Source organism: Mesoplodon densirostris, chromosome 16 (assembly GCF_025265405.1).
Source record: "Mesoplodon densirostris isolate mMesDen1 chromosome 16, mMesDen1 primary haplotype, whole genome shotgun sequence".
NCBI classification, from domain to species: domain Eukaryota; kingdom Metazoa; phylum Chordata; class Mammalia; order Artiodactyla; family Ziphiidae; genus Mesoplodon; species Mesoplodon densirostris.
In genome coordinates, this window is record NC_082676.1 from 63,976,241 (window position 1) to 63,991,320 (window position 15,080).

The window sequence follows — 15,080 nt, forward strand, 5'->3', positions numbered from 1 at the left end:
GGAGCGGAGCCCGGAGCCCCCCGGTCGTCGGGCCGCGAGCGAATTAATTAAGTGGGGCGCGGGGGGGGGAGCGAGGCGGAGGCGCGGCGGCGGCACCATGTTCCCGGGGACTGCCTGAGCCGCCCGGCCGGGCGCCGTCGCTGCCAGCCGGGCCCGGGGGCACCACCGGGCCGCCGGGGCGCCCCCGCCGCGGAGTGTCGCGCTCGGGAGGCGGGCAGGGGATGAGGGGGCCGCGGCCGGCGGCGGCGGCGGCGGCAGCGGCGGCGGCGGCGGCCGGGGGCGGGCGGTGAGCGCTGCGGGGCGCTGTTGCTGTGGCTGAGATTTGGCCGCCGCCTCCCCCACCCGGCCCTGCGCCCTCCCTCTCCCTCGGCGCTCGCTCGCGGCTCGCGGCTCGCGCAGCTCGCGGCTCGCTCCTCTCCCCTCGCAGCCCGTCGGGGCTGGCGCCTACCCCCGCCCCGGAGCCCTCTCCGACCCCGCGGCCCGCGCTCGGGGCTGTTTTCGCGAGCAGGTGAAAATGGCCGAAAACTTGCTGGACGGACCGCCCAACCCCAAACGAGCCAAACTCAGCTCGCCAGGCTTCTCGGCGAATGACAGCACAGGTGAGGAGGGGGCCGGGCCGGGGGTAGGGGCCCCGGGGGTCGCTGTCAGCCCCACCTGGAGGTGAGTGCCCTCGGGGGACCCGAACTCAGCGGAGGACCGCGCAGCCCCTTCCCCGGGACCCGCGCCGCAGAGGGGGAAGTTTGTCGGAAGACTGTCATGGGGCCCGAGTAGGGCGACACATGCCCGGGTGCGCTCGGATCGCCCGGAGTTGGTGAACCCTCCTCGCGTGGAGACCGAGGGGTACTTCCAGGGAGAAAAAGTAAAGTGGAGCGTGTCTATTCTGCGTGGTGATTCCGTACGCCTCTCTCTGCCGCCGTGTATCGACACACGCGTGGCTGTCTGGAGGGATGTCAGCGGAGGGTAGGTTTGCTAGTGAGAAAAGGAAATAGTGCAGCCGAAAGGGGACCCGAAGTGTTTTCTGAATTGGTAACACATTCACAAGGCTGCGACCAGAAGACACTCATAGCAGCAGCCAGCCTGTGAGTTACGACTTCGAAGTTACTTGGAATGTGCTCCTTGGGAAAATGCTTAGTAGTTATTTTGAAAACTCCTGTTGCTGGTCACCTAAGTCATTCCATTTTTCACAACCCCAAACTTCGTTAGCAAGATGTCATGAAAGTTGCTGTGGAGTGTTTAATTTCACGTGTATGACTTCGGAAGAAAGTTAAATAGCAGATTCACCTGGGCTGCAGTCTCCAAGGGCGCTTGTGTTGTTTTTACAGTGTAGATATATATTTAAAAATTATGTTCAGGAATGTAGGAATTACATTTTTTCCCAAAAAAATTTTTAGCAGGGTACTGAATAAATCATTCTTTTAAGCAGCTTCCCTGGAAACTTCCTTAGGTAATCATATCAGTTACCTAAGAGAAGTATTTTAGTTTTCTGTTCGTTTAATAATGCTAGCTTCTTCTGGGCTGGTTTACGGTAGCATTATGAACTAGTTGTATTTCCTCTTTCAGAACTCTCCTTTGCAGTAAAATAAAAACTTGTGCGCCGCTGTGAATGATTTGATTCCCAGCGCAGCTTGCGTTTCTCCACTACGGTCTTGCAGTAGCAGCATCTGAAAATCAGTTTATAATGAATGGGTCCAAATTGAATTATATTGCTGCAGCAATGCCTTCAGATTTGCAGTAGACACAGCTGTTCAGCTTGTGCAAATATTTCTGGGACTGACCACTAGTGTTTTTATACTAGTGGTCTAAAAATCTATTTCTACTGTTGAAACAAAACTTGAATTTTGTGGCTTCAGTTTTAATACAATTCCTAGACTGTTAAAGTAGAAGTGAGGGAAACAATTTTTTTTAAAAACAAATCAGTCATAAGAAGATTCTTGTCTGGTTGAAATAAATTTGTTAAACAGTGGGGAAGAATCAGTAAGTCTCACGATATATAAGTCACTAATAATACTCTTTCTAAAAACTGATAAGGAGTTGAGTTTGATGTTAATTTTGTAAAATTGGCTTATCTGAAGTGAGAAATGTGGGAACAACCAAGATTTAAATGCTCTGATTTTACTGCCTGAAAAAAACTATGATTTTACTGCAGAATAGATCTCCTTTGCTTCATTAATCTTGGCATGTTTGAGTGAAAAATCTTTAATCATATGAAATGTAGATCGTACCAGACAAGTTCAGCCTTGAAGCTTGTCCTTTGAAACTGGTAACTTTTGAATGGCTTTACAGCTTTTCTGTTGTTGAATGAGGTTATTGTAGATTTTGTTTTATGAAGAAGGACAAATTAGTAACATGACACTTAACAAAAAGGCTTGTCCCACTATATACTTTCAGCTGTTTCCAAGATGGTGCCCAAAGGATTGGCTTTTGGGTAGTTCTGTTATTGGATGGTCACATATTTACTTAATGTGCTGCTAATCACAACAAAGTTTATCAGAAAGGATTTTCTACTCTTGACCACTTTTTTCCCCTTCTTTGCCAACTTTGATCCTTGTAAGACTTTGGGGCTCTTTTATAAATGTGGAACAAAAAAGTCAGTTTTTAACAGTTCTGTTTAAATAATCCAAAGAATAAGTTCACCATCATATTTATGTTGGGTCCTTGGTTGCACATCATCACCATCACATTATTGTGAGAGGGTCTGTTAGCGTGGTGGGCCACGGAAGGGGTCATAATTGAGCATATTAAAAAAGATAAAACCTTGTCTCCTATAGCTACTAGTCTAAAACAGAGATCTTAAGGATGTATATTAAAGCCAATAAAGGACTAAAGCAATTACATTACACCAGTCAAAGGAGTGAAAGCATTTGGTTAGGTGGAAAAGTGGGGAGAGACCTGGGAATTCTTGAGAGAGACAGCGTCATTTTAGTGAGGGGATGTGTGTTTGTGGCTTCTAGGATAAAATTGGGCCAGGCAGAGCAAGGTATGTTCATGCTTATGTGATAAAATTTGAGGGAGGGGAGCTCTGCATGGGAAGAGCTGAAGGGTTAGGAGGAGAAGGAGGAGGCCTTGGTGGCCTGAGAAATAAGAGTGACTTGGACTGTCACGATGCAGTGCATGTCTCTGGGGACTGGCCTGTGGAGCCATCAGTGTCAACTGAGTCCCGGGGCGGGTGTGCGGGAGGGGCAGAATAGTACACCTGATGCTGGGGCGCTTACCAGCCAGGATGCTGCCTGCAGGGCGCTTGTATGTGCGTACACTCCAGTAAGGTAAGGCAGTTACCAGCCAGGATGCTGCCTGCAGGGGGAGCGTGTATGTGCGTGCACTCCAGTGAGGTAAGGCGGCATCTCTGATAAATGTCATTGCCACCAGAGACAGATGGGAGAGATCAGTGCAGGCTGGGGAGGTCTGGGAAGGTTTCTGAGGAGAGAGTGCAGACCTGATGCAGAAATCGGGAATGTACCCCAAAGGAAGGTAACAAGAGGAAGAAGGAAAGCAGTACTTTTCACCCAACCCCAGCCTTTTTTCTGGAGTGGCACAGAATTTGATGGTATCAGATGTTGTTGAAGTAGCATTTTCTTGTTTTACATTGAAGGCGTAAACGCTTTTTTACAAATGTCATCTTCCTTTATGAGAAGTAGGACTTTGTGTTACCAGTGTGTATTTAGTTGTGTGTTTTGGAAACTTTTATTTAATATGTCCAAATTAAATCAGCATATTAGTGTCTTTCAGCAGCAAGGATTCATGATTTAACAGTGTGGAACAAATAAATATCTAGGCAAGCAGTAGACTTTTTTTGGTCAGCTTTATTGAAGCCAAATTTACATTCAACAGATGTACTATAAAAAAGTTTTGTAGGACTGCCTTTTGAAAGTTGAACACAGGTATGTTTCATCCTGTGCTGTATAAATGTCCCTAAGCAGTTGTGGTTACATTTTATACTGTGAATCCCTTTAAGTGCAAGAGAAAACTATATTTAAAGAAACTTGGTGTAAATACCGTTACCAACCAAAATACCTTTTACGGCAAAATGATGAGCTTTTAGGTTTACGTATCGGAGTGCTTTTCTCCCCATCACCTCAGTTTGGTCCTCACAGCAACCTGTGAGGCAGGAAGGGAAGATACTGTTCCTGCCAATTCCTGGTGAGGAACCAGACTTAAGAGAGGTGATCTGCCCAAAATAACATAAAGGGTAAAAACCAGAATCAAACCTAGATCGTTAAAGTAAATTGATAAATTCATCTTATAAATCTACATCCATAAACATGGAATTTACTTCATTCATGGACCTGGGAGACTATAGCACTTAGCAAGTTTCAGTAGCTTAACTCCAGCAAGTGAATTAAGTCCCTATAGGGAAAGTTTGTCAGCAGCTAAGTTTCAGTAGCATAACTCCAGCAAGTGAATTAAGTCCCTGTAGGGAAAGTTTGTCAGCAGCTATGGAACAGGAGAGTGTTCTTCCTATTAGGGGCCTGGGGTAGGAGCTCCCCCCTCCCTCTCATTCTGGTGCAGCAGGGTGTTATCCACGGCCTATACTGGTCTTACGTTCTTGTTTATTGCAGTGGGTAATTGAGGACCAGTTAGGTTATTTCATCTCTTTACTAAGTTCTGGCTAACTAGGAAATGTGAGTTTTTTGTAGAGACTTCTAGGACTTTTCATGACTTTGCTTAGCTTTTACTTAGTAGAAAAGTAGGGATTTTTGAATAACTGTGAGAGCAGTGAGAACAGTGGCCTCATTTGAAGTTCCTTGGGGATGGCAGGTAAGTATGAATCCCACCAAGGGAGCCTTCACAGTAGAGCAAAAGATTGAGAATCACTGCTGTTTAAAGCTTGAATTTGATTCTGTAATTCTCAAACATATTGAGAATGGCTTGTAAAGGGACTTAGGCTTAATCCTACTATTGGAAGTTGATGCTTACATTGTTAGCCTGTAGTTTTACAACTTCTAACTTGTGCCATTGTATTGATAGTTGTGTGACAAAGTGATTATTTGGGGCTACATAAGTGCCAGCTTTGTGTTTTTACTTAATGTGTTTGAGAACAAAATAGTTTAAAATGATTTTGCCGAAGTATGCTTTCCTGGGTTAAGATGAAATGTTCCTTATTGTGAGTTTTGAAGATTAGAAAAGCTTGCTTTAAGCCATTTTAGTTCTTGGGGTAACATTAGTCAGGGCACTACCTCTTTATCTCATTCAAACCAGCATTTCAAGTATATTCCAAGGGTACGTGAAGAGATGGTGCTCAACAGAGGTTTTGTGCTCAGAAGAAATTGGGCATAGCCAAGGCACTTTCTTGCGGGCCCTCCCAGCCTTAGTTTGCTGATGGGCTGTGAGGCTTGGAGACAGGGGCTTGCAGTTTGTACCATTCCCAAATACATGGGTCAGCAAGCTTTTTCTGTAAAGGGTCAGAGGACATAATTTCAGATTTGCAGGCCACAAGGTCTCTGCTGCAGCTAACTCAATGCTGCCATTTTGACGTGAAAGCAGCTCTGGACAATATGTACACGGATGTGTGCAGCTGTGTGCCAGTAAAACTAGCAAAACTCTCATTACAAAAACTGACAGCCAGGTGGTTTGGCCCTCATGCTGCAGTTTGTGACCCTGATGTAATGTGGGACTGGTGCTCTGAGGATCCTCGGTTTCCTCATCTGTGAAAAAGAGAGGATGACCATCCCCATCTCCAAGGGTGATGGTGAAGGTGGAATGAGATGCTGGGTGAGAAGTGCCTGGTCTGGAGTGAGTGCTCAGTGCGTGCCAGCACCATCCTGACAGGGGAGAGTGGGTGCACCCTGGTAGCCACGTTTGCTGATGGTTCTAGAAACAGTAGTAGCCATGTATGCGTGTCCACACAGGCGCACAAGCAGGCAAATCTTTTTGTAGTGTAGCACATTCAGTATATAGCCAGGAGTTCTTTAATCAATACTATTGATTTTTGCCTCCATTTTCAATTGTTTTTTTTTGTAGGAACACGATGGCCATGAAATTTTAAAATTGCAAAAACTTAAGCAGTATGATATGTTCTGAAAATTCTTATTAATTTTGAAGTGTATTTCATGGTCTGTTTAAGCAGCAAACAAATATGTGACTCTTTCTTTACTGTGTATATTACAGTTCAGTCTGAGGTACCCCTTATGCAGTAGCAGTGTACAAAGGATTCTGGTGATGCCTTCAAGTAGCTTAGAACTGTGTTGACAAAGATAAGACATAGAGGCAAAACTTGAGAAAAGAATATAAAATGCAGTCAAGTGCCCAAATGCATGAGTCAGAAAGGGCAATTGAAGAAGGCTTCATTTATTCACCCAGTGTTTACTGAATGCCCCATGTGCATAAGCCCAGGGCTGGGTGTCCAAGTGGGGGTGGCACCTGAGGCAGGGCCTTAGTGCTCCTGTTCTGTGGTGGCCCCTGGGCTTCTCTCACTGAGCCAGAGCAAGGAGCCAGGCAGTTGGGGAAGTCTGCTGGGTTTTTGTGCCTTCTGTGTTGGGAAAAGCACTCTGGCCACTCAGAGAGTTTCATCTCCGTGGGTGTGATCTCAGCCCATGGCTTGCATCTAGTCCTCTCAGGTTGTCCAAGATGGTGTCTCAGAAGCTCTCAGACTCCTGGCCATGCCCTCTGGTTTCCAGCACGTGTGCCCAGTGTTCCCTGAGCCCACTCTGAGGCCTTTCCTTAGTGGCGCGTCCCTCATCAGAAGATTGTCCAATGCCTGATGGGCTCCCCTGGTCTGCTGTGGCATCCACAGCTCTTGCATAAATTGGGGGAAGGGATGCCATACTTTCCCAATTCAGTCTAAGCTTAGCTTTCAGGATTGTCACGTTGCAGCAAGTCATTGAGGCAGGAAGTCAGCGCTTACACCAGTGTCTCTTGGGGGGTTTTGCGTGTTCACCTTTCTGTGGGGGCTGTGATTTGCTGACAGTAGTGCCGGAAAAGAGCCATGTGCAAGGTTGCCCAGCTCGAGCTTTGACTTGAAGAGATGTGAATCACAGATTGGGGTGGGAGGGTATCTTTAGGAAAGGCATGGAAGTAAGCAAAAGTGGCTTCCCCCCCACTGCAAGTTCTTAGACAATATGCAGAATGTTGCTGACTTTGAAAAATCTGCCTTCAGGGTGTTTTCTTGTTCTAAATTTGGGAAGTAAGGCTATTTTTGAGCTCTATGTCTAGAAGTCAAATTCCTTTCTTTTAAAACCTTACCCTTAGAAAGACCTTGGATATCATCCCGTGTAACGTTTTCCCCCATGTTTCATTTCCATTAATCAAAAGAATGTTTAGTTGAACCATCACTAAGAATAGTAAAATCTAATGCTGAAGAAATTTTCACTTGGTTAAACCCGACTTTCCTATTTCTGGATGTCCCGTCTGCTGCTCTTTGAAGATCTCTTAATTTGCCAGTCTTTCTAATACACCTGTGTATATAGTAGGTGTTTCTTAATAGTTGTAGCTGTTGAACGGGATTATACAATTCTGTTGTAAAGCAAAATCTTTTTTTTTAGATTTATTTTAATTAATTAATTTATTTTTGGCTGCATTGGGTCATTGTTGCTGTGCGCAGACTTTCTCTAGTTGCGGTAAGTAGGGGCTACTCTTTGTTGTGGTGTGCAGGCTTCTCATTGCGGTAGCTTCTCCTGTTGTGGAGCACGGGCTCTAGGCGCGTGGGCTTCAGTAGTTGTGGCTCGCAGGCTCAGTAGTTGTGGTGCCTGGGTTCAGTTGCTCTGTGGCATGTGGGATCTTCCCAGACCAGGGCTCGAACCCATCTACCCTGCATTGGCAGGTGGATTCTTAACCACTGCGCCACCAGGGAAGTCCCGCAAAATATTTTTATATTTCAAAAGCTTCCCTTTGCACTGCTCCCAAATATTTTGAATTTTCCTTATAAAAACTGTACCATCTATATGTGTTTTAATTTTGTACTTAGAATAACCAATGAAATAGCAAGGAAAATAAGCTACTGTTTCTTCTGATAGCCTGTAGAGTGAGGCTTGAACAATATTTGAATAAAGTGGATTTTGGTGTTTGATAACAAACTAAATGATAACACTCAGGAACTATAGAAATACATCAAATAATTGGGGCTTTCTTTGACAGTTATGGACTGTATGCGTCTGACCCAGTTCCTTTGGATTAAAATATTTTGAGTGTTTGTCACTTGATTAAAAGTAGAACCTTCTAACCATGACTCAGAGTTGAAGGAAATGTCAGAGCTTTTTATACTGGGATACAGGTAGTGAGGAAGGAGCCTGGCCTCCACTCAGTGGACACTGGATCTCATCTTCCAGCTCATCAGCTCTGTGCCTTGGGCCAATGACTTTACATTAGAACTTCATTGGGAAGGGTGGGTCTCATCTCTAAAAGGGATTTTCCCCCCCTAGAATTTTCCATTTCTTCTCACTTTGGTTAGCTTTGCATATTGGGCTCCTGTGGTTCCTGGCATATAGCCGGTTGCAGCGGCTATTATTGTTGTATCATTGTGTGGGAAAGTACTAGACGTCACCTACCCTTGGTCTGGTGAGGATGGGGCTGATGTAGGTAAGGGGTCTGACCCAGAACCAGATCCATGGACGTTTCTTGCTGAGTACACAGGAAGATGATTCCCCTTCCTGTTCCACGTAGAGCATCAGGGCTGGTGCAGTCTCAGTACCAGCTTGCAAAGGAATGAATTAGAGGCTGAGATTCAGGAATCCCACAAAACGGGTAGGAGTTTGACACACTTTACTCAGTCTGTGTTTGAAGTTAAAAACTGTTCTTTATTGGAAAATCGAAGTGTAAACGGAACTGTTTTTTCCCGTATTGTTTCAGAACAGGGACTTGATTTAGGTTAGGACTTAGTGAAAAAGGAAAAGTGAACGTGGAGAAGCTATAAAAATGGTCTTTCTTTTTTAGCAAACAGAGTTAGGGGAGAAAACGGCCTTTGAATCACTATCCAGTTTAGTCAGGTTAATTGGTTGAAAGAAAGAGCAGTGAAATTTAATTTCCTCTTTGATTCAGCTACCACTGACCTTGAAAGGAATGGATTCAGCTCCTCCCTGTATTGTGGGGATTTTCTCTTTCTCCAGATTCTATAATAGGAAGTTGCTTCAGTTGGAGTTTACTGTTTTTCCAGTCTCCTAGATATTTTAGGTGTGGTGATTTATGGATTTTGCTAGTAAAAATCGCCCCATGGCGGACAAAGAATTTTTGCCCCTAACATTAAATCTTATTTACATTTTATTTAATCAGTAATTTTTATTGAAAGTAACAAGGCATAAAGTATTGATAGATTTTTGTGTTATTTTGGTTGTGCCTTTACTGCTCTGGGATTGGTTTTTGTTTGAATAGCACAGCCTGCCCAGAGTTGAACTTTTCTTTTAAAGATCTCTGAGAAAATCGTATTCAGTGATTTTTAGCTCACACTGGTGAGCTAAAAATTATTTTAGTGATAATTCAGTGTTTTAGCTCACACTGGTGACTTTCTCAATCTTTGAAAGTTAAGGAAAAACGGGTTCCTTCTCAATGGTAAGAGTGAGTTTGGACATTTCCTTTGTTTGAAACGCTAGTGTTCTCCTGACACTAAGTCCAGCTGAACTTTCTGTGATGATGGCCATGTTCTAGACCCACACTCCCAGTACTGCATCCTCTAGGCTCTTGTGGCTAGTGAGTACTTGAACTGTTACTAATGTGAGTCAGGAGCTACATTTTAAATTTGATTTAATTGTAATTAATGTAAATGTTAATAGCCACATGTGGCTATTGGCTGCTGTGTTGGACAGCACAGCCCTGAGTATATTTACTTACTTCATTTGTCTAGAGTGTTCTTTAAGATATTTATGACCTAAAGGGCAAAGTCCCTTTAAAGGGACCAACTTGTAAAGATGGAAAGCATTTTCAAAAATACTCATTGGTTTAGATACAGGATTTTTCAGTCATGTAGAAAATATTTGTTACACTGGGATGTCAGTCCTGGAGATCTAGTGGTGGGGACACAGCAGGTCCAGGATCTGCTTTCATGGGAGACAGCTATAGTCAGCTGTGACCGAGTACCTTGGAGAGGAGGTCCATGATTGGGGCATAGGACAGAGTCTTTTCTTAAGGGTCTTGAAAGGCCTTCTGGGGGAGGTGACTGAGACCTGAGGATGAACAGGAGTCAGGGTGAGGTGCTATTCCAGGCATAGGGAACAGCATAAACAGCAAGTGTGGAGGTCTGGAGGTATACACTTCAGAGCGTGTAAACTTTTTGCAAAACGTCAGTTTTGTTATTGTTTTACATTCAACAGGCTACCATTTAGAGGCAGTGTGGTCTTGCCTCTTAGATGTGGACACTGCTGGTGGTGTCCTGTGCTGAGAAGTTGGGTGGGCCTGAGCTCTAGTCTCAACTGTATTACTATTTATCTATTCTTTTATTCAACAAATATTAAAACGCTTATATAATTCAAACTATTTATATGTGCTTATTATGTGTGGGACACTCCTAGGCTGTGGTGATATCAGTGGGGGCCCTGTGTTCTTGGAACTCAGAGTGCAGTGGTGTGGGCAGGCAGTCCAGCAGCCCCACCAATGCCTGTCTATTTGCGAACTGAAATCAGTGTTGTGATGGGAAGGAACCAGATGCTTCAGGCTGGGTGGTCAGGGAAACTTCTTAGAGGAAGGGCACTGGAGCTCATTGCAGGACATACTAGCAGGGGGAGTCAGGCTGGGTGTCTGAAGGCAAGGTAAAGTCATGGAGAGCCTGCAGTGTCTGACCAGGGAGTCCAGACCATCCTTTTAGAGCTTAAAAAATAATACAAAATTTTAGAAGCCCATCACATCCAGGGTAATTTGGAGGAAGTGACTGTGATTTGTTCTCCAGAGGCTATATCATCTTTTTCCAAGGTATATTTTTCCATCTAAGTTCATACCTGCAGGGAGAGTTGACAACTGCCTTCTCTCTCCCCAAACCCTATTTGTGGGAGGAAAAAGACCCCACAAAAAGCAGCTTAAGAATCAGAACTACAGTTGATCCTTGAACAATGTGGGGGTTAGGGGCGCCAACCCTCCCTGCAGTCAAAAATCCACATATAACTTGCCCCCTGTATACCGGTTTCTCCATATTCGTGGGACCTCCCTATGCGGTTCCTCTGTATCCACAGTTCCGCATCCTCAGATTCAACCAACCACAGATCGTGTAGTACTATGGTATTTACTATTGAAAAAAAAATCTGTGTATAGGTGGACCTGTGCAGTTCAAACCCTTGTTCAAGGGTCAGATGTAGTGTTCTTATTTAAGATATTAGGAAATTTTTGTATCAACAGGTGATTCTTTAAAAAGTTTTTTTTTTTTTTTTAAATTCTTTTGACTGGGTGATGTGTTCAAAGGGTTCCAAAAAGTACAAAAGACTTTAGTGAAAAGCCTTCCTTTCCTGTTTACGGAGTCACCCAGTTCCCCTCCCCACAGGCAACTAGTGTTTCTTGTATATCATGCTAGACATATGCTGTTTATGTAAGCACATGCCATCTCTTTTTACTCCTTCCCAAAGTGACATGTTATATATGTTGTTCCACTATAGGTGCATTTCAGACTGATAAATATCTCAGAGCTGAGGGAAGTATTAATATTTGAAGAGCAGGCTTCATTCTAAAAATCCTTTTTTTTAAAATGGTAAAATGTTTTGGTGCTGTACTTAAATAAAACAGAATGATTTTTGTGTCTTTTCTACACTTTGTAAATAGGAAGAATTGAAGTTCTAAAAAGTAATTTCATCTTGAAGAGTATTAGAGGTTTTGTTACTGTCATCATGTTGCACATCATGCGACCATGGTTCACACCGAAGTTCTGTTTATGGTTTCCCAGCTTCTGGAAAAGATTCTTTAAACCTGTTGTTTTTATTAACCACGTTATTAGTTGACATACAAATGTCTGTAGCTTAACAACCTACTTGTACGCCAAGTATAATAGATAAGGTAAAAATCAATCTCTTGCTCGGTAGGACTTCTAAGAATATTCATGTTAATTCCAGACCTTTTTATTAATTTAGTTAATTAATCTAGGTATTGCAGAACACTAAAGGTGACCCAGAAGTCCTTCGGAAGAGGAGTAGCTGAGTCCTTTGCCATTGTAAATCTGGGGAGGGAGAGTGGTGGGTATTTAAGATGGGAGATAAGTTTGAGAATCGTTAAATAAAAAGTCAGGATGGAGAACAGAAATGATAATTAGATCCTTTTTAGATGTAAAAAGATATATACTAATGTGTCCATAGGGTATTTTCAGAAGGAAATCCCTGAAAATTGTTTTCCTTGGGAGTGGGGGACTGGGGGCTGTCCACTTTCACTTTATAGTCTTCCAAATGCTTTTTAAAAAAACATAAATATATTATTTTTAAAACAAAAAACTGGGCTTCCCTGACGGCACAGTGGTTGAGAGTTTGCCTGCCAATGCAGGGGACATGGGTTCGAGCCGTGGTCCGGGAGGATCCCACATGCCGTGGAGCAGCTGGGCCTGTGTGCCACAACTGCTGAGTCCACGTGCCACAACTGCTGAGCCTGCGCATCACAACTGCTGAGGCCCGTGCGCCTGGAGCCCATGCTCTGCAACAAGAGAGGCCACCACAGTGAGGGGCCCACACACCGCAATGAAGAGTGTCCCCCGCTCGCCGCAACTAGGGAAGGCCCAAGTGCAGCAACGAAGACCCAGTGCAGCTAAAGATAAATTAAATAAATAAATTTATAAATAAATAATAAATTTAAAAAATAAAAGAAAAACTAGTTTAAAAGTAAATCAGATCCAAAGCAAAACATCTTTAGTATTTGTGGTTAGAGGAATCTGTTAAATGGTGAGAACTGGAGTTTTGGTTAATTCCTATTGCAAAATCTTTAGACCTCTAGCAAGAATGATTTGAACAAAGTGTAAATTAACTTAGAGTTAATCCCGTCCAAAGACGGGAAAATATGATTGTGTTAGTTGGTGTCCAATCATCACTTCCTTTGTCACAAGCTCTGATTTTTAACAATCTTTTTTTTTTGGAAACATCTTTATTGGAGTATAATTGCTTTACAATGTTGTGTTAGTTTCTGCTGTATAACAAAGTGAATCAGCTATATGTATACATATATCACCATATCCCCTCCCTCTTGCACCTCCCTCCCATCCTCGCTCTCCCACGCCTCTAGGTGGTCACAGAGCACCGAGCTGATCTCCCTGTGCTATGCACCTGCTTCCCACTAGCTAGCTATTTACATCTGGTAGTGTATATATGTCAGTGCTACTCTCTCACTTCGTCCCAGCTTACCCTTCCCCCTCCCTGTGTCCTCAAGTCCATTCTCTACGTCTGCGTCTTTATTCCTGTCCTGCGCCTAGGTTCATCAGAACCATTTTTGTTTTAGATTCCATATATATGTGTTAGCATATGGTATTTGTTTTCTCTTTCTGACTTACTTCACTCTGTATGACAGACTCTAGGTCCATCCACCTCACTACAAATAACTCAATTTTGTTTCTTTTTATGGCTGAGTAATATTCCATTGTATATATGTGCCACATCTTCTGTATCCATTCATCTGTTGATGGACATTTAGGTGGGTTCCATTTAGGTGGGTTCCATGTCCTAGCTATTGTAAATAGTGCTGCAGTGAACATTGTGGTACATGTCTCTTTTTTTTTTTTTTTGTGCGACACTGGCCTCTCACCGCTGTGGTCTCTCCCCTTGCGGAGCACAGGCTCCGGACGCGCGGGCTCAGCGGCCATGGCTCACGGGCCCAGCCGCTCCACGACATGTGGGATCCTCCCAGACCGGGGCATGAACCTGTGTCCTCTGCATTGGCAGGCGGACTCTCAACCACTGCACCACTAGGGAAGCCCTTCATGTCTCTTTTTGAATTATGGTTTTCTCAGGGTATATGCCCAGTAGTGGGTAACAGAATCCTTTTATTAGAGGTTTCTTCATTGATGTGCTGGAAGCTACAAGACCTGACAGCCAACTAATGTTTCTTCAAGTACATTGAAATAATGTCAGCTTTCCTGACGTGAGCAACGTGTACCTTACTACTGCGTTGGGTACAAAATATGATATGTAGATTGTCACATTTCTTTAGGAAAAAAGTAGTATTTTTGAAAAATCCTTCTTTAAAGTGCTTTTTATTTTCCTGCCTTTTAAGCTCATTGAATACTAAAAATATTTTAAACTAGTATTGAACCCATTTCAGATTTCATCCTCAAACGTAAACACTCCAACTGGAACCAGGAGCATCTGGAAACATTCCAGGTATCATCACCTGGGCTGAAGCTAATCACCTGGGCCTGGACACCCCAGGGGCTGCCTTTTAAAAATCAATTTCTTTAATTACTTAAACAGGAAGTTCACTCACATGGTTCAACAATCAGAGGACACAAAGCTGTAGAGTGAGAGCCCCCCTCCTTCCCTGTGCTCTCCTCCACGGTTTATCTCTTCAAGCAGACAGCCTATTCTTAGCTCCCTTGCCCCCTTCCTGCCTTCTTCTTACTGGAGGCAGCATACTGTCCACGTGGTTACATACCTGTACACAGCAGCACATGGAGAGCTTCCTTATTATCTCTTTCTGTGGTTGCTAGTTTTTTGGTTTTTTTTAATGTCAGAAATTGGGAGTATTGATTGATTGATTGATTGATTGATTGATTTATGGCTGTGTTGGGTCTTCGTTTCTGTGCGAGGGCTTTCTCCAGTTGCGGCAAGTGGGCCTCTCACTGTTGTGGCCTCTCCCGTTGCGGAGCACAGGCTCCAGACGCGCAGGCTCAGCATTTGTGGCCCACGGGCCTAGCCGCTCCGCGGCATGTGGGATCCTCCCAGACCAGGGCCCGAACCCATGTCCCCTGCACCGGCAGGCGGACTCTCAACCACTGCGCTGTCAGGGAAGCCCTGTAGTTGCTAGTTTTGTTATGTGAGATGTGCCATGATTGATTTAATCTGTTTCCAATCTTGACCCCTCACAAACAGTGCTTTAATGAATAGCTCTGCACAGTTATGTGTATATCTATAGAACAGATTCCTAAAAATGGAATTAATGATTAAAAGGAATATGCATTTGTAATTTTGATCATATCATCAAACTGTCCTCCAAGAGCTTGTGTGTTGGTGGATCCTTAAAGCTTTAAAAGCAGCACACTTAAACCC

General features: G+C 43.9%; 1 protein-coding gene across 1 annotated transcript in view; it reads left to right on the top strand.

Moving 5' to 3' along the window:
• Positions 1 to 266: 266 nt before the first annotated feature.
• The window catches only part of CREBBP (CREB binding protein), a 136,433-nt gene continuing 121,619 nt past the window's right edge, over positions 267 to 15,080 (top strand). Inside the window, exon 1 of the mRNA XM_060119953.1 lies at positions 267 to 599. Within this exon, the coding sequence (XP_059975936.1) occupies positions 515 to 599 (85 nt within the window). The 5' untranslated portion in view covers positions 267 to 514. The remainder of the gene's footprint in view (positions 600 to 15,080) is intronic.